The sequence below is a fragment of the Cetorhinus maximus genome, chromosome 9 (genome assembly GCF_964194155.1).
Source record: "Cetorhinus maximus chromosome 9, sCetMax3.hap1.1, whole genome shotgun sequence".
NCBI classification, from domain to species: Eukaryota; Metazoa; Chordata; class Chondrichthyes; order Lamniformes; family Cetorhinidae; genus Cetorhinus; species Cetorhinus maximus.
Genome location: NC_135887.1, coordinates 40363380 through 40382597, shown reverse-complemented (window position 1 = coordinate 40382597; position 19218 = coordinate 40363380). Strand labels below are relative to the sequence as shown.

General features: G+C 41.2%; 1 protein-coding gene across 2 annotated transcripts in view; it reads left to right on the top strand.

The window, feature by feature from the left end:
• Window positions 1–17206, top strand: part of nipsnap2 (nipsnap homolog 2) — a 127704-nt gene extending 110498 nt beyond the window's left edge. For both annotated transcript variants that reach the window (XM_078548585.1, XM_078548584.1), the window contains exons 8-10: window positions 9306–9400; window positions 14732–14815; window positions 16217–17206. In XM_078548585.1, coding sequence (XP_078404711.1) covers window positions 9306–9400; window positions 14732–14815; window positions 16217–16281 — 244 coding nt within the window. In that variant the 3' untranslated portion in view covers window positions 16282–17206. The remainder of the gene's footprint in view (window positions 1–9305; window positions 9401–14731; window positions 14816–16216) is intronic.
• The last annotated feature ends 2012 nt before the right edge of the window (window positions 17207–19218 follow it).

Here is a 19218-nt window from a genome sequence, read left to right as displayed (position 1 = left end):
TTTCTCTTCCTGTTTCTTTTAATCCAGTCTCTTTCCATCTCTTTTCTGCTTTCTTTTTTCTTTTTATCCTTAAATGTCATTGGTTAAGGAGACAGTTTGGTGGTTCCATCATTCACCAGGGTTTCTGATGCCCCAATGAAGTTATCAGCTCACGCAGCAATTTGTGATGCAAAAAAAATGGCATAACCATGGTAATTGAGTATATTTTTCCTGCAAAAAATGCGTTTTGGTTCTATACATTTCTCTAACACCTCTTCGGTATAAGTATTCTGAATATTTGTCTATTAGAATAAATTCATTCTAAATCTACAACAAATGTGTTTGCAGATACAGAATAAAAGAAAATGAACTTAAACTCTTTAAAGTTCAGCACTTAGATGTTATGTAATTCATCTAGACTACAATGCAAATTATAGTCTGATTGTGTTTTTTTAATTGTATTACTATGTTGATCCTTTTCTGGGTTACATGTCGTGGAGTGATTCTATTAAGATAAGTACATTTAATGGAGAATTCTACTGCATATGCACAGTCCATCTCTAAAGTGAATATGTTGCTAATAGCAAAACTACTAATTTGACAAAAATATTCCTTTTCTAGAAAGTTTTTTGTTATAAAAGTGGTTTATATAATCTCAGAAAAGCAATCAGTATTTAATACAAGAGTGGTATTTACATACTATTTCCCTATGGGTTAATGCAAGTGTTATGCTGAATAAAAACAGAAAATGCTATAAATACTCAGCAGGTCAGGCACAATCTCTGTGGAAAGTTAACATTTTAGGTTGATGACCCTTCAAACATTAGCTCTGTTTTGTCCATAGATGCTGCTGGACCTGCTGAGTATTTCCAATATTTTTTGCTTTTATTACAAATTTCGAGCATCAGTATTTTGCTTTTGTGATATGCTAGCTAGTTCTTGGCATTCAATTTTTATTCTCAAGTAGAATTGACTATGCATTGGCATTGTAGTTTCTCTTTTTAAAACTAGGCAAGGTATTATTTCTTGATCTGATGTTTTTGAATATCAGGAACAAGAATTTTCTGTTCGATTCACTTTTAAAATAAGAAAGACCACCCAGAACTTATATTTTATTCATTTGTGGGTTGTGGATGTCGCTGGCTAAGCCAGCATTTATTGCCCATCCCTAATTGCCCTTGTGAAGGTGGTAGTGAGCTAACTTCTTGAATTGCTGCAGTCTAGGTGGTGTAGGTACACCCAGAGTGCTGTTAGGGAGGGAGTTCCAGGACTTTGACCCAACAACAGTCAACGGCGATATATTTCCAAGTCAGGATGGTGAGTGGCTTGGAGGGGAACTTCCAGATGGTGGTGTTCCCATGTGTCTGCTGCCTTTGTCCTTCTCGATGGTAGTGGTTGTGGGTTTGGAAGGTGTTCTTTAAGGAGCCTTGGTGAGTTCCTGCAGTGCATCTTGTAGATGGTATACACAGTTGTCACTGTGCGTTGGTGGTGGAGGGAGTGAATGTTTGTGGATGGGGTGCCAATCATGTGGGCTGCTTTGTCCTGGGTGGTGTCAAGCTTCTTGGGTGTTGCTGGAGATGCACTCATCCAGGCAAGCGGAGAGTATTCCATCACAATTCTGACTTGTGCCTTGTAGATGGTGGTCAGGCTTTGGAGTGCCCGGAAGTGAGTTACTCACTGCAGGATTCCTAGCCTCTGACCTGCTCTTGTAGCCACAGTATTTACATGGCTAGTCCAGTTCAGTTTCTGGTCAATGGTAAACCCCAGGATGTTGATAGTGGGGTATTCAGAGATGGTAATACCATTGAATGTCATGGGGCAATGGTTAGATTCTCTCTTCTTGGAGATGGTCATTGCACAGCACTGTGTGGTGCACATGTTCCTTGCCACTTGTCAGCCCAAGCCTGGCTTTTGTCCAGGCCTTGCTCCATTTGGACATAGACTGTTTCAGTATCTGAGGAGTCACGAATAGTGCAGAACATTGTGCAATCATCAGCAAACGTCCCCACTTCTGACCTTATGATGGAAGGAAGGTCATTGATGAAGCAGCTGAAGATGGTTGGGCCGAGGGCACGACCCTGAGGAACTCCTGCAGTGATGTCCTAGAACTGAGATGATTGACCTCCAACAACCACAGCCATCTTCCTTTGTGCTAGGTATGACTTCAACCAGTGGAGAGTTTTCCCTCTGATTCCCATTGACTCCAGTTTTGCTAGGGCTACTTGATGCCGCACTTGGTCAAATGCAGCCTTGCTGTCAAGGTCAGTCACTCTCAATTTGCTAATCTGGATCTATGTCCAATTTTTAGCACCAGCACTGATGCTCTCAAATTGTTCCTTAAATTACAGATCAACATTGTTAAAAGGAAACTCTTATATTAAAAGAAAATATTAAAAGAAATGTTTCACAATCAGAGTTATTTTTGCAGTTTAATCACTGTTTTGTCAGCAACCTGAGTGTCCAGTTTGTATGTGACAGGTCCCACCAGCAGCATTGAGATGATAAATTAATATGTTTTAGTAGTGTTAGTAAGACGTGCACTTTGAAAGTGTGCCATGGGATCGTATGCATCCATCTGAACACGCATCTCCTATGCCTTAGCTATGGGGCTGGTGCCATTGGACTGGAGTATTGCAAATGTTACATGTAGTAGTGAATGGTTGTTTTTCAGATGGAAGGAAACACAGTGTTGTTCCTTAGGGGCAGTATTTGGCTCACTACTTTTGTGTATATTACTGGCCTATACTTGCATATACAAGGCATGATTTCAAAGTTTGCAGATGAAAGGAAGCTTTGAATTTAGTCAACAATGGGGAGGATAGTTACAGACTTCAGCTGGGCATAGACTGGTGAATTGGGCAAATACATGGCAGATGAAATTTAACCATGGTAGTGCAAAGTGATACATTTTTGCCGGCTGAATGGGGAGAGACAATGTAACCTAAATGGTATAAGTTAAGAGAGTACACAAACCGAGAGACTTGGGCCTGAATTTTTAGGATGGTGGGCAGGCGCGATCAGTGGGCCTGGGAGCCGCCAGGAAATGGACCGCAATCACGATCAGCCCCCGACCGTGATTTCACACTGGCTGGCCAATTAACGGCCAATTAACTTTGGTGGTGGAGGGAGTGAATGTTTGTGGATGGGGTGCCAATCATGCGGGCTGCTTTGTCCTGGGTGGTGTCAAGCTTCTTGGGTGTTGCTGGAGATGCACTCATCCAGGCTGGCCAATTAACGGCCAGCCAGCCTGAAATGCATGCTGAGAAGCTCAGCACTGCTGTGGTGGGGGGCGGGAAGAGGGCAGGCACTGACATCAATACAGGAGTGGGCGAGCGCTGACAGAGAGCTGCCTCGGAGCTGAAGACATGAAAAGCATGAAATAAAGTTTTTAAGATCAGGAAAAAAATGGGCAAGCATCACAATCAATCACCTAAACATATACATATAAAAACGCTATCTGTAGATTTTTCTTTTTCTTTCATCTAATAACAGAAACCTCAATCCGCCCGTGGATGAGGTATGAAGAAAAATGCAAAGGCTACCAGGCCGATTCACCCATCCACCAACTGTAAGGTTGGACGGGCAATGTAAAATTAAAGACAATTGCAACTTTAATTACCTTAACTGGCCTCTTAATTATTGGCTGGCACACTTCCGACTTTTGCGCATGCCCGCCAACCGAAATTTAGCGCGAGCGCAGGATGACATTGGGATGCTTGCCCAATGTCATTTCACAAGATTCCGTGATGGGTGTGCGCCTGCCCACCGACCTAAAAATTCTGCCCTTGGAGATTTATGTTCTCACCTTTGTTGGTGCGAAGGCTGTTTTGGAAGAAAAAGTACCAGAATGATAGAGGCATAGAGTACAAAAGCAAATACGTTTATAAAGCACCTGTTAGGCCTCAGCTGGAATATTGTGTTCAATTCTTGGAGTCAACTTTAGGAAGCATGTCAAGGTCTTGGAGAAGGTGCAGAAGAGATTTACTAGAGAAAAAAGAAAAACTTGCATTTATATAGAGCTTTTCATGACCAGCAGATGTCTAGAAGTGTTTTACAGCCAATGTAGTCATTATTGTAATGTAGGAAACACAGCAGCCAATTTATGCACAGCACACTCCACAAACGGCAATATGATAATGACGAGATAATCTGATTTTGTGATGTCGAATGAGGGTTAAATTTGTCCTGGACACAAAAATAGCTCCCTTAATCACCTTTTAATGTTGCTATGGGATCTTTTATGACCACCTGAGGGGGGAAATGGGGCCTCTTTCATTTCTGATCTGAAAAACAGCACCTTTGACAATGCGACATTCCTTCAGTAGTGTCAGCTTTGATTTTTGTACTCAAGTACTGGCATGGGAATTGAACTCAGAACCTTGTAGAATTATACCAGAGACATGGGGCTGTGGTGAGACTAGAGAAGCTAGGGTTGCTTGCCTTAGAACAGAGAAGTTTAAGGGGATATATGATGTGGGGTTGAATGTCTTGAATGGTTTAAATTAGGAGAAACTCATTCTAATGGCATAAGAGTTGGTAACCAGAGGGTACAGATTTAAAGTAATTGGCAAAAGATCCAGAGATGAGTTGAGGAAGATTTTCGCTCAGTAAGTTGTTGTGATCTGGAATGCACTGTCTGATAGGGTGGTGGAAGTAAATTCAATAATAACTTAAGGAAGTGCGGTCAGAGAGGGAATGGGTGACCACCAGTCAGAAGAAGGGAGGCAGGCAGGTAGTCAGGAAAGCCCCAGAGTGCAACTCACTCAAGAACCGTTTTTCTGTGTTGGAAAATGGTAAGGATGAGGGTTTCTCTAGAGAGTGCAGCCAGAGCCAAGTTCATGGCACTGTGGGTGGCTCAGCTGCACAAGGGAGGAGGAGTAAGAGTGCAAGAGCAATAGTGGTAGGAGACTGAACAGTGAGGGGTGCAGACAGGCGCTTCTGCAGCCGTAGATGTGACTCCAGGATGGTGTGTTGCCTCCCTGGTGCCAGGCTCAATAATGACTCAGAATGGCTGCAGGGCATTCTGAAGGGGAAGGGCGAACAGTCAGAGGCCGTGGTTTACATTGGTACCATAGGTAGAAAGAAGGATGAGGTCCTGCAACAAGAATTTAGGGAGCTACGTAGCAGATCAAAAAGCAGGACATCAAAGGTTGTAATCTCTGGATTACTCCCTGTGCCATGTGCTAGTGAGTATAGGAATAGGAGGATAGAGAGGATGAATGCGTGGCTGAAGAGATGGTGCAGGAGGGAGGGCTTTAGTTTCCTGGATGACTGGGTCTGTTTCTGGCAAAGGTGGGGCCTGTATAAGTCGGACGGGTTGCATCTGAACCGGAATGGAACCAACATCCTATGGGGAGGTTTGCTAGTGCTGTTGTGGGGGGTTTAAACCAATTTGTCAGGGGGGTGGGATACAGAGTGGAGGTACAGAAGGGGATGATGCACAGCCAAATATAGAAGAGAAACTAAGTCAGTCTGGAAGGCAGAGCAAATATAGAGCTGTTGAGGCACAAGGAAATAATGCAAGGCTGGATTGCATCTATTTTAACGCAAGGAGTCTTTACAAGTAAAGCAGATGAATTGAGGGTGATGATTAGCACATGGGAATATGATATTGTTATCACAGAGACATGGTTGAAGGAAAGGCAGGACTGGAAGCTCAGTATTCCAGGGTATAGAATCTTTAGGCGTGACGGGTGGGGTGTAAAATAGGAGGTGGCGTTGCACTATTGATCAAGGAGTCAATTACTGCAGTAAGGAGGGATGGTATCTTAGGTTCCTCAAATGAGGCCATATGGGTAGAACTTAAAAACAAAAAGGAGGCAATCACTTTGCTGGGAGTGTACTATAGGCTTCCAAATGGTCAGGGGGGAGGAGATAGAGGAGCAGATATGTAGGCAAATCTCAAAGAAGTGTAAAAATAGGGTAATAATAGGGGATTTCAACTTCCCCAATATTAACTGGGATAGTCTTTAGTGTGAAAGGCGTGGAGGGGGTGGAATTCTTAAAGTGCATCCAGGAGAGCTTTTTGAGCCAGCACATCGAAAGTCCTACAAGAGAAGGGGCGGTACTGGACCTAATCTTAGGGAATGAAGCCAGGCAAGTGGTAGAAGTGTCAGTGGGGGAGCATTTCAGGGATAGTGACCATAACTCTGTAAGATTTAAGGTAGTTATGGAAAGGGACAAAGATGGACCAGAAATAAAGGTCCTGAATTGGGGGAAGGCCGATTTCAATATGATAAGACAGGATCTGGCCAAAGTGGATAGGGAGCAGCTACTTGTAGGAAAGTCTACATCAGACCAGTGGGAGTCATTCCAAAAGGAAATAGTGAGAGTTCAGGGCCAACATGTTCCTGTAAAGGTGAAGGGTATGACCAACAAGTCCAGGGAACCCTGGATGTCAAGGACTATAGAGGATTGGATAAGGAAAAAAAAGGAGGCTTATGGCAGATACAGAGGACTGAAAACAGTGGAAGCCCTAAAGGAGTATAGAAAGAGAAGGGGGGTACTTAAAAAAAAAAAAATAATAATTAGGAGAGCGAAAAGGGGGCATGAAAAACACTGGCGGGCAAGATAAAGGAAAATCCCAAGGCATTTTATAAATATATTAAGGGCAAGAGGATAACCAGGGAAAGAGTAGGGCCCATTAGGGACCACAGTGGCAATCTGTGCGTGGAGCCGGAGGACGTAGGTGAGGTGTTAAATTATTACTTTTCACCTGTGTTCACTATGGAGAAGGACAATGTAGGTGTAGAAATCAGGGAGGGGGACTGTGATATACTTGAACAAATTAGCATTGAGAGGGAGGAGGTTTTAGTGGGCTTAAAGTGGATAAATCCCTAGGCCCAGATGAGATGTATCCCAGGCTGCTATGTGAGGCAAGGGAGGAGATTGCAGGGGCTCACACTAATTTTCAAATCCCCTCTGGCCACAGGAGAGGTGCCACTGGTCTGGAGGACAGTGAATGTGGGACCATTATTCAAGAAGGGTAGTAGGGATAAACCAGGTAATTACAGGCCGGTGAGTCTAACATTAGTGGCAGGGAAACTATTGGAAAAAATTTGAGGGACAGTATTAATCTCCGCTTGAGACGGGGATTAATCAGGGATAGTACGCATTGCTTTGTTAGGGGGAGATCATGTCTAATAAGTTTAATTGAATTTTCGAAGAGGTAACGATGTGTAGATGAGGGTTGTGCAGTTGAATTAGTCTACATGGACTTTAGTAAGGCTTTTGACAAGGTCCTGCATGGGAGAAGAGCGCATGGGATCCAGGGCAATTTGGCAAATTGGATCCAAAATTGGTTCAGTGGCAGGAGGCTGTTATCTTCGAAGGTTGTTTTTGCACTTGGAAACCTGTGACGAGTGGTGTACCGCAGGGATCAGTGCAGGGACCCTTGCTGTTTGTAGTGTACATTAATGATTTAGACGTGAATATAGGATGTATGATCAGTAGGTTCACAAATGACATGAAAATTGGTGTTGTAAATAGTGAGGAGGAAAGCCTTCGATTACAGGATGATGGCTGGTAGATGGGCTGGTAAGATGGGCAGAGCAGTGGCAAATGGAATTTAACCCTGAGAAGTGTGAGGTGATGCATTTGGGAGGACCAACATAGCAAGGGAATACACAATAAATGGTAGGACCCTAAGATCAGAGGGACCTTAGTGTACATGTCCATAGATCCCTGAAGGCAGCAGCACAGGTAGATGAGGTGGTTAAGAAGGCATATGGGATACTTACCTTTATTAGCTGATGCATAGAATAAAGGAGCAGGGAGGTTATGTTGGAGCTGTATAAAATGCTAGTTAGGCCACAGCTGGAGCACTGTGTGCAGTTCTGGTTGACATACTACAGGAAGGATATGATTGCACTGGACAGGGTGCAGAGGAGATTCTCCAGGATGTTGCCTGGGCTGGAGCATTTCAGCTATGAACAGAGACTGGATAGGCTAGGGTTGTTTTCCTTGGAGCAGAGAAGGCTGAGAGAGGTATACAAAATTATGAGGGGCGTAGATAGGGTAGATCGGAAGGAACTTTTCCCCTTAGCGGAGGTGTCAATAACCAAGGGGCATAGATTTAAGATAAGGGGCAGGAGGTTTAGAGGGGATTTGAGGGAAAAAACTTTTCACCCAGAGGGTGGTTGGAATCTGTAGAACACTGAGAGGGTGGTAGAGGCAGGAACGCTCACAACATTTAAGAAATATTTAGATGAGCACTTGAAACACCATAACATACAGGGCTATGGGCCAAGTGCTGGAAAATGGGATTAGAATAGATAGGTGCTTGACGGCTGGCACGGATACGATGGGCTGAAGGGCCTGTTTCTGTGCTGTATAACTCTATGACTATAACTTTAAAGAAGAAATTGGATCAATGTTTGAAGCGAAAATATTTGCAGGGCTATGAGAAATGAGTTAAAGAGCGGGGCTATCTCTTCTAAAGAGCCGTCAGAGCATGATGTGCTGTATCATTATATGTTGCTATTCTAGTACTATAAACATCATCTTAACTGTACCTCTTATTTACTTTGTGTAAATGTTTAAAATTGACATTTTGAAAGCCAACAGGATTGGATACCAAAACCAACTAATTAATTGTATCATTTAACTTGGTGTAGCAATGCTTTTCCTTTTAAAACAAAATTGACATGACTATAAATATAACCTGCTTCAATGTTATTCCAAAACAAAAACAGAAACAGAAATACCTGGAAAAACTCAACAGGTCTGCTGAGTTTTTCCAGGTATTTCTGTTTCTGTTTTTGTTTTGGATTTCCAGCAACCGCCGTTTTTTGTTTTTGTCTCAATGTTATTCCAGTTGTCCATGATGCCCGAGACTTCATGTTGTAAATATGCTCTAAATATTTGTGCCCATTTAATTTGGTGTCCATGAATCTGTGAAGTATACTTCAAAGTTGAAAATTGTGTTTTAACTGTTGAAAAATTTAATGTTGCAGCTGCTTTTATGTTTGAGGATTTTGGTTGGGTGAAAAGTCATTGAGTTTCTGAGCCAGTCTCCATTCAGAATTAAAATACTGTAAGTGTTTGTGTAAAGTGTTATTAGTGCAAAGCAATCAAACTCAAACTTTAATTTGTGCAAAACCAAACTAATTATGAAAACTGCATGTTGAATAACTTGAAATTTTATGTAATCAGTTTCCACTTCACATTTGAATTTTGGGTGAATCAAATTTCAACTTTGAGTCATTTTCACAAAATTAAAAACACAATCCAAGAATAAGTTCTAATGCCCTATTGCTTGAAATTAGTAAATTATCCATATATTAATTTGTATTTTTATTTAGTTTTGATTCATTTAATTTTCGCAGGGCTCGTGCTATCCGATATCGACAGGAGAACGATGAAGCAGTTGGTGGCTTCTTCTCTCAGATTGGCGAGTTGTACACAGTGCATCACCTTTGGGGTAAGTAAAGTCTATTGATCAGTTACTGCTATCATATTCCTTTGCACTTTTCCTGGCCTGTTGTGCTTAGTTGTCTGAGTTTGGATGTTAAATATATCCCATCTTCCTGAAGAAAATAATCTAAAAATGAATAAGATCTAGTTTCATGTAGTAGTCATGTTTTAATAGTACATGTAATACAGTATTAGACTGCAATAATATTATAGAAATGACTCGAGTGTTGCTAGTATAATACAAATTTAAAAACATTTCTTTTATTATTCATTCATGAGATGTGGGCTTCATTGGCTGAGCCAGCATTTATTGCCCATCCCTAGTTGCCCTTGAGAAGGTGGTGGTGAGTGCCTCCTTGAACTGCTGCAGTCCATGTGCTGTAGGTACAACCACAGTGCTGTTAGGAAGGGAGTTCCAGGATTTTGGGCCAGCGACAGTGAAGGAACGGTGATATATTTCCAAGTCAGGATGGTGAGTGACTTGGAAGGGAACTTCCAGGTGATAGTGTTCCCATCAATCTGCTGCCCCTTGTCCTTCTAGATGGTAGTGGTCGTGGATTTGGAAGGTGTTGAGTAAGGAGCCTTGGCGAGTTCCTGCAGTTCATCTTGTAGATGGTACACACTGCTGCTACTGTCCGTCAGTAGTGGAAGAAGTGAATGTTTATGGATGTGATGCCAATCAAGTGGGCAGCTTTGCCCTGGATGGTGTCAACCTTTGAGTGTTGTAGAAGCTGCACTCATCCAGGCAAGTGGGGAGTATTCCTTCACACCCCTGACTTGTACCTTGTAGATGGTGGACAGGCTTTGGGGAGTCAGGAGATGAGTTACTTGTCACGGGATTCCTAGCCTCCGATCTGCTCTTGTCACCACAATGTTTACATGGCTGGCCCAGTTCAGTTTCAGTCAATGGTAACCCCTAGGATGTTGATAGCGGGGGATTCAGTGATGGTAATGCCATTGAATGTCAAGGGGCAATGGTTAAACTCTGTCTTGTTGGAGATGGTCATTGCCTGGCACTTGTGTGGCACGAATGTTACTTGCCACTTGTCAGCCCAAGCCTGGATATTGTCCAGGTTTTGGTGCATTTGGACATGGAGTGGTTCAGATTTTGAGGAGTTGTGAATGGTGCTGAAACTTGTGCAATCATCAGAGAACACCCCCACTTCTGACCTCATGATGGAAGGAAGGTCATTGATGGAGCAGCTGAAGATGGTTGGGCTGAGGACACTACTCTGAGGAACTCCTGCAGTGATATTCTGGAACTGAGATGACTGACCTCCAACAACCACAACCGTCTTCCTTTGTGTCGGGTATGACCCTAACCAGTGGAGAGCTTTCCCCCTGATTCCCATTGACTCCACTTTTGCTAGGGCTCCTTGATGCCACACTTGGTCAAATGTGGCCTTGATGTCAAGGTCAGTCACCCTCACCTCACCTCGGGAGTTCAGCTCTTTTATCCATTTTTGAACCAAGGCTGTAATGAGTGGCCCTGGCAGAACCCAAACTTGCTCAGCAAGTGCCACTTAATAGCATTGTTGATGACCCCTTCTATTACTTTACTGATGATTGCGAGTAGACTGATGGAGCAGTAACTGGCCGGGTTGGATTTGTCCTGCTTTTTGTGTACAGGATATATCTGGGCAATTTTCCACATAGCTGGGTAGATGCCAGTGTTGTAGCCTAACTGGAACAGCTTGGCTACGGGCACAGCAAGTTCTGGAGCACAAGTCTTCAGTACTGTTGCTGGAATATTGTCAGGGCCCATAGCCGTTGCAGTTTCTAGTGCCTTCAGCCGTTTCTTGATAACACGTAGAGTGAATCAAATTGGCTGAAAACTGTCATTTGTGATACTGGGGACCTCCGGAGGAGGCCTAGATGGATCATGCACTCGGCACTTCTGGCTGAGGTAGCAAATGCTTCAGCCTTATTTTTTGCACTGATGTGCTGGTCTCCCCCATCATTGAGGATGGGGATATATGTGGAGCCCCCTCCTCGAATGAGTTGTTCAATTGTCCACCACCATTCACAACTGGATGTGGCAGGACTGCAGAGTTTAGATCTGATCCGTTGGTTGTGGGATCGCTTAGCTCTATCACTTACTGCTTATGCTATTTGACATGCAAGTATTCCTGTGTTATAGCTACACCAGGTTGACACCTCATTTTTAGCTATGCCTGTTGCTGCTCCTGGCATGCCCTCCTGTACTCTTCATTGAACTAGGGTTGATCCCCTGGCTTGATTGTAATGGTAGAGTGGGTGATATGCTGGGCCATGAGGTTACAGATTATTTTAGAGTTCAATTCTGCTGCTGCTGATGGCCCACAGAGCCTCATGGATGCCCAGTCTTGAGTTGCTAGATCTGTTTGAAATCTATCCCAGTTAGCACGTGGTACCACACAACATGATGGAGGGTATCCTCAATGTGAGGGTGTGTCTTCATCTCCACAGCAACTGTGCGATGGCCACTCCTACTGATACTATCATGGACAGATGCATCTGCGGCAGGCAGGTTGGTGAGGATGAGGCCACCTGTGTTTTTCCCTCTTGGTTCCCTCACCATCTGCCGCAAACCCAGTCTAGCAGCCATATGCTTTAGGACTCGGTCAGTAGTGGTGCTACTGAGCCACTGTTGGTGATGGACATTGAAGTCCCCCACCCTGAGTACATTCTACACCCTTGCAACCTTCAGTGCTTCCTCCAAGTAGTGTTCAACATGGAGGAGCACTGATTCATCAGCTGAGAGAGGGCAGTATGTAGTAATCAGCAGGAGATTTCCTTGCCCATGTTTGACCTGATGCCATGAGACTTCATGGGGTCTGGAGTCAATGTTGAGGACTCCCAGGGCAACTCCCTCCCGACTGTATGCCACTGTGCCACCACCTCTGCTGGATGGTGCCTGGGACATTACTTGTAAGATATGATTCTGTGAGGATGGTCAGGCTGTTGCTTGACTAGTCTGTGAGACAGCTCTTCCAATTTTGGCACTAGCCCCCATATGTTAGTAAGGAGGACTCTGCAGGATCGACAGGGCTGAGGTTGCCGTTGTCATTTCCAGTGCCTGGGTCGGTGCCCAGTGGTCCATGCGGTTTTGTTCCATTATTGAGACTTCAGAGTGGTTTGATACAACTGAGTGGCTTGTGAGGCCATTTCAGAGTGCGTTTAACAGTCAGCTGCATTGCTGTGGGTCTGGAGTCTCATGTAGGCCAGACCAGGTAAGGACAGCAGATTTCCTTCCCTAAAGGGCATCAGTGAACCAGACGGGTTTTTACAACAATGGACAATGGTTTCATGGTCATCGGTAGACTTTTAATTCCAGATTTTATTGAATTCAAATTCCACCATCTGCTATGGCGGGATTCAAACCTGGGTCCCCAGAGCATTACTAGTCCAGTGACAATATCACTGCGCCATCACCTCCCCCTTTACTGCCCATTGGCTGCTTACAAAAAAAAGTGAATGTGTAATACCTTAGGGAAATTTGCAACTTCGCTAAGAGGATGTGCATCTTTAAATAAGGGACTTCAAAAAATGGACACTTAATAATTTGCATGCTATTTACTCTGGTCAGGAACTCTACCAAACAGAATAATTGCTTTAATGTCTTTGGAATAGTTAGATACCTCATGGGAATGTATGGGATTAGAAAAGGCCATTTTGATCCATCTGATGGCCCCAGGATATGGAAACAAAGTATACAATTCATTTCCTATGATTTTCTTGCCAAATGCGCATCCAGTTCTTTAAAATTACGTAATTTCTTCCATATGTAGTTCATTATAAAATGTTCACCACTGTGTATTAGATAGTTACAACTAATCTGTTCATTCAGCATCCCTCTTCTGAGCTGCAATCCATAGCCCCTCATGTATTTAATTTCCATGATGAACAAATTTTCTGGATTCTGCTTGTTACCCTTAAGGATTTTGAATGCTTCAAAAAAATCTCCTCTGTTTACCATTTGTCAGTTCTTGTAAGTTAACTATCTGAAGCTAAGTATCAAAGGGATGTAACTCTTGCAATACAACTGCTAAAGTGACATGGTCTTCCTGCAATATGGTGACCAGAACTGAGACAGATGGAGAAGAACCAGTGTCCTGCACAGTTTCAGTAACACACCTTGTGATTTGTGTTCTGTTCCATGCACAGTATAATTCATGATCCTCTGAGCTTTATTTACCACTAATGCACACTCGACCAATGTCTGTGCCTTTACATTGGTGAACATTGGGTGCCTTGCATGGTGGGAAATTATTTTTGTACATGAATGACTCAGTACCAGACACTAATTACAACTCTGACATCATCAATACTGTTAACAAAGAACATGCCGTCATACGGTGGAAGGTCCTTCTACCTTGCAAAGACTGAACATCAACTTTCTTGCGACTAACTCTTGCTATTGAACACCAAACCACCATTTTTCAGACTGTTTTGATTGCATCTCTTCTTGAGGTCCTTCCTCAGTTTCTGACTGATCTGAACCCCATACAGGGCATTACTACCTCTTCCCTAGATAAATAAATAGGACTGTCCCTGTCCCATCGAACTAATTTCTTTTTACCTAGATTCTACTTTTTTATCGTTTGTCCAGCCCTACCTTATGCCTGTGTCACTTCGTTCCTTTCCCTCTCTTTTTCTCTTTCCAACTTTGCTAACATCCATGTTTATCTGTTTCTAGTTCTGATGAAGGCAACACATATGAAACATCACAACCTTTTCTGTTTACAAATGTGGACTGTCTATTCTTTTTCTTCCAGTAGCTTCTGTTTTTAGTTTAAATTTTCAGCATTTGTACTTTTCCTCTTAATTTTATCATGTTGACTGTCTCCTTCAAATTTAATATCAGGATTTATAATGAAATTATTCTCAATGGAGTCATAGTCGAAATTAACTTGACTTTCACTTAGCAGAAAAGCTGTTGATTTGTCTTAGTTCAAACCATGCTATGGTGCTATCTCGCATTGTCTGTTTGGCCTACCACACACAGTCCAATAACTCTCCAATAACATTTAGCATTCCTTTAGCACAAACAATAAGTCACTGCCTCTTTTTCTCTTCTCCCCCATGAAATACCACAAAAAAGCATTTGGAATTGTAAATGCTCATAATTTACTATGTGGCTTGTTTTAGTAATACGATGCTTAAATGATGGCAAAATATGATTGACGATGACAACTTGTATTATAAAGTGATATTATTACTTAATGTTATAGTTCTGGATTGTAAAATTTGGTGTTTGTCAAAATTTCAAATGGCTTTTAATTTATATAAAATGGATAATAAATAAGAGTTACAAACTTAATTATTTATTTCACTTGTGTTAATCTATTTTTTAAAGCTTACAAGGACTTGCAGTCAAGAGATGAGACACGAAATTCAGCATGGCAGAAGCCTGGCTGGGATGAATGTGTATATTACACAGGTATTTTCATTGCATAATTAGTGTACTGTAAACTCTTTAAAGCTTAGCAAGTGACCAGAAGAGCTGTCTAGGCTAAAAGGATCCCACTTTCAGTACCCAAACTGTGCTGACCCAAGCCAGGACAGTAATATGTGCCACAGTTCCTTTAGCATGTCACTGGTATGTGGGTCTGCAGGAGAGATGAAGAGCAAAGAAAGGACGTCATTCATATTCTGAATGTTAATAATGAAGTACAAACACTGCCTGATTTTCCTCTTCAATGTTTATATTTCATGATTAGCATTCAGAATATGGAAGATATCCTTTCTTTGCTCTTAGTCTGTCCTGCAGACCCACGTACCAGTGATGTGCAGCAACTGCCCCCCCACCAAAAATGCTTACTTCTGAGAAATGTGTTTGAGTGACATATGTCTCTCAAAGCTGCTAGTCAGAGTTTAGAGTGGTACTCCCTTTAAATCTAACATTGTTTTTAAACAATGACTGAGGCCGACCTTCATTTTGTTAGCCCTTATGTTGAATGGAAATTCAAAAAAGACTGGCTTTATTACAAAAAGTACAATTAACAAAGCTTTCACAATATTGATCCAAGATTTGTTTTTTACTTTCTTTGCACACTTTGAGCTGTTTGGAATAGCAGTAATAATATCTGAAAAGCATTAACACTTTCTATACTCATTTGTTTATTTTGCTCATTGTTTTGTCCAAGTTCGCATCCAGAAGGAAAAACAGTTCAAACTTTATTGATTGGAGACAAAATAGCACATGGTTGATTCAGGATAGAAATTATTGATGGATATGGATAGGATAGTAAAGAATTATACATAGTGATTCTAAGTATATTTTACTTATGATTTAGGGACTGTTGTGTCACAACATTAAATAGCATAGTCTCCTGTCTCCAACAGGAGAAACTTTTGCATTGATCTTAAGTTATGTCCCTGCTATCTTTGATTTTCCTTGGTGATGGGATGAATGACTTGAATTGCGTGCTTTTATAGCGTCCAAATAATTTTCAAATACGCTTACGGCCAAGGCTTTCAAATGAAGTGCAAGGATAGTAAAATGTGCAGTTGCATTTGTGCAACACTAGTTTAAGATTGAAATTAACTTCGATTGGAATTGATGGAGGATTTTAGTGTTGTATTTCCACATCATATTTACATAAAGTCAGCATATTCTGAATGCTTTTCATTGAATCTATCTTCCAAATAGTCAAACAAGTTTTGCTGTTTTAAAAAAAAAGTTCAAATGTTCACTTACAGAAGTATCTCTAGTTAATACCAGAATTGTGGCTAGCAATATTCAGATTTTGATGTACAATAGGATGCACAATAATAAGACAAGTTGTGTTTTCAAATATAGACAGAAATTAGTTACAGGTGGTCTTTTTTTTTTGCACAGTGCCACTCATTCAGCGCATGGATTCCAGAATTATGATTCCACTGAAGATTTCACCACTTCAGTAGAGCTCAACTTGTAACGCCTTTAAAAAAAAAATGAATGACCTGTGTTTTGTCTTAATACATGAGGAAAAAGTTAACGGATTACTGACATGAGTCTGTACTTGTAATGATTTAAATAAGTATTTTAACTTCAAAGTCTTTTATTGAATTTACAGAAACACTTCTAATCTAATTGTCAGTTATTAATAGCAACATTTTCTTTCGGAAGCACTAAGTAAAATTATAATGTTAGATGTGTAAAATCCTGAATGTTTATCTTCGGTTTTATTGTCCTATTTCTGTTGCACTGTCCACCTCCACCTTTGGACTGAACCACTCACGGCATCTTCTTTTATCTGTTCCACTCATGACCCAGTGGAATGATTTTGAAGGCAGTAAATTTAAGGTTTTTTGTGTATGTGTGTGTGTGTGTGTGTCCCCCATTGAGCAACATCATGACAGTTTATGCCTGGATCTTGCAAAAAGGAGCAATCAGAATTCCCTCCCCAAAACATTTACGATCCCCATTTAATAAGGGACTCGTCAGTTGTCACGGTTTCTAATGCGGTTAGTCAGGGAATTACTTTTTAAGACAAAATATTCATTTTTGTGGGGAAAAAATAGTACTCTTATGCTGTTTCTCAAGATATTAGGGATTCAGCTGTGTATGATACAATAGGTTATTTGTGTTCTTTTGGGTTGCTTTATACTGCTGTAGGTGATGCATGTGAAATCACTGTACAAAATTGTAAGCTTACAATGACATTTTTTAGAACTGTTTTGTCGTGTGCTTATTTTTTAAAATGGCACCATGATGTATAGTTTCTAGGATTTACAGTAATTAAGTAAATCTAATTAATGAAAGAAATCTGTTTCTAAGTCATTGGTCAACTGTCAGGCTACAATACCCGGTACAGTCTGAGGGCTGTAATAAACTTGATTTGCAACATTTGTTTTTATATTGCCTACCCATTTTGTGAAGTGAGCAAATATAAAGTTTAGCAAATATATTTGTACTCTAATATCTGTTAGTAAATCATTCACAATATCCTTGTTGTGGAGAAACTGGAAATTGTCAAATCCTTCCAAGTAAGCTTACCGTACTATTTTCAAATATGAAATCTGTGAACCCATTTGTATGTAAAAAGTGAATAATGGTTACTTTATCAGAAAAATTAAATGTGGATAGAGGGAACAAAGTAAACTAACAGGTTCAAAATGCACATATCCACGTGTAAAAAGTATGTTAGCAGCTGATGCAATGAAAAATGAGTATGATTTGAATAATGTGGCCCGAAAAGAAGAGCTACTCTGTTTGGTGTCTGGATTCCAAGAAGTCCTATAGCTTGCAAAAGCTAGCAAGTTAAAAGCAATGATACCCATTTAATGAGTTGACAAGGATAGAGTGGGTGTTGGGTTTGTCATCTGATAACTGAGGCAACATAGTTTATGTGAATGGTCTCAGTGCCTCAGAGTCCATCTTTCTTACCAGGTGAGAAGCCACAACACAAAAAAGACTGGTAGTGATTGTAAGGATTGTTTAAATGAAAAATATAAACATATAATTTACATCACAGAAGGAGGCCTTTTTGCTCCAAGGCATCTGAATCTTTGTTGGAGAAATTCTAAACTCATCTTGCTGCCCTGAACTTTCCCATAGACTGGTATCTTCCCCTGTTTCAAATGTGTTTCTCTTCCTTTAAAAGATGCAGTGGTCTCTACATCATCTGCTCCTTATGACAAATGCTGCAACAATTTAATGGAAAGTAATAGTATAAAACCGCCCTTCTGACAGTGTGGCTTATTTTAAATTGATGACCCCCTTGCTGCCAACAGATTGGCTGAAAAGTTAACTTGGTATTATTTGAATTGGATGAGTGGCTTAGAAAATGGAATTCATAAGTCAACATGTAGTCCTCTAGCTGTAAAATAAGTTTGTACGATCAAGAGGTTTCTTGAGTTGCAAGAGGGTTAATTAAATGAGATACTGACAGAGTTTTTGGCTGAAGTGCTAACTATTTGCTGAGAAGAAAATGCTTTGACAGAGTGGATCTGAAACTGCAAGATCAAGTGGGTAAGTGAAAATGAGTGAAAACCGATCAAACCTTGGAGGCCTTTAGCAATATTTTTCTGTATTTCAGTATAGATTGGAGGCCAGAGGAGCCCGTCAACCCAGGTGCTTAACATGTTTACTGCAGAAGTTACAGCTTCCATCCCAGAAGCTATAGCTCATTAACTTCTCTGTTATGAGGGTGTCTGCTGTAGATTGTGCTGGAGCTGCATGGGCTCAGTGACTGCATTCATAGAGATGTTATACTGTTCTGGTTACTCTTGCCTACTATTGTCCTGCAGCGATCACCCGCTACTGCTTCGCTTTCTCCCTTTCTAAGCTAATTATTCAGTTTAAATAGCACAAAGTTAACTGTGTAGCCAATCTGCAAATAGCAAGGTGTCATCAAGGTAAAATAATCACACTCATCGTTTGGAAAAAAAATTTACACAAAATTGGTGATTGGAATGCAGCTATTAATGCTAGAACTGTATTCCTGCTGTCATTGCTTTGAAAGAATGTTGTACTCTGCACATTTTTACTGCCACTCCCTTATGAAGGAAGGAGCTTCTTTAAGCCAGTACAACCAGGTTTGATATGTTGGAATTATTCTGTTGAATAACAGTTCAGTACTCCAGTAGAAGTGGAGTAATGATATGAATGAAAGACTTTCACTTATAATACTTTTCATAACCTCAATGTCCCAAAGCACTTTACAGCCAATAAAATATTTTGAGTGTTGTCACTAATGTAGGAAACACATCTGCAAGTTCACACACAGCAAGGTCCCACTAACAGGAATGTGATGATCACCAGTTAAATCTGTTTTTGTGATGTTGATTGAAGAATTAATACTGGACTGTATAAAGAGTAGCTCCCTTTTTTTAAATAGCGCCATAGGATCTTTTATG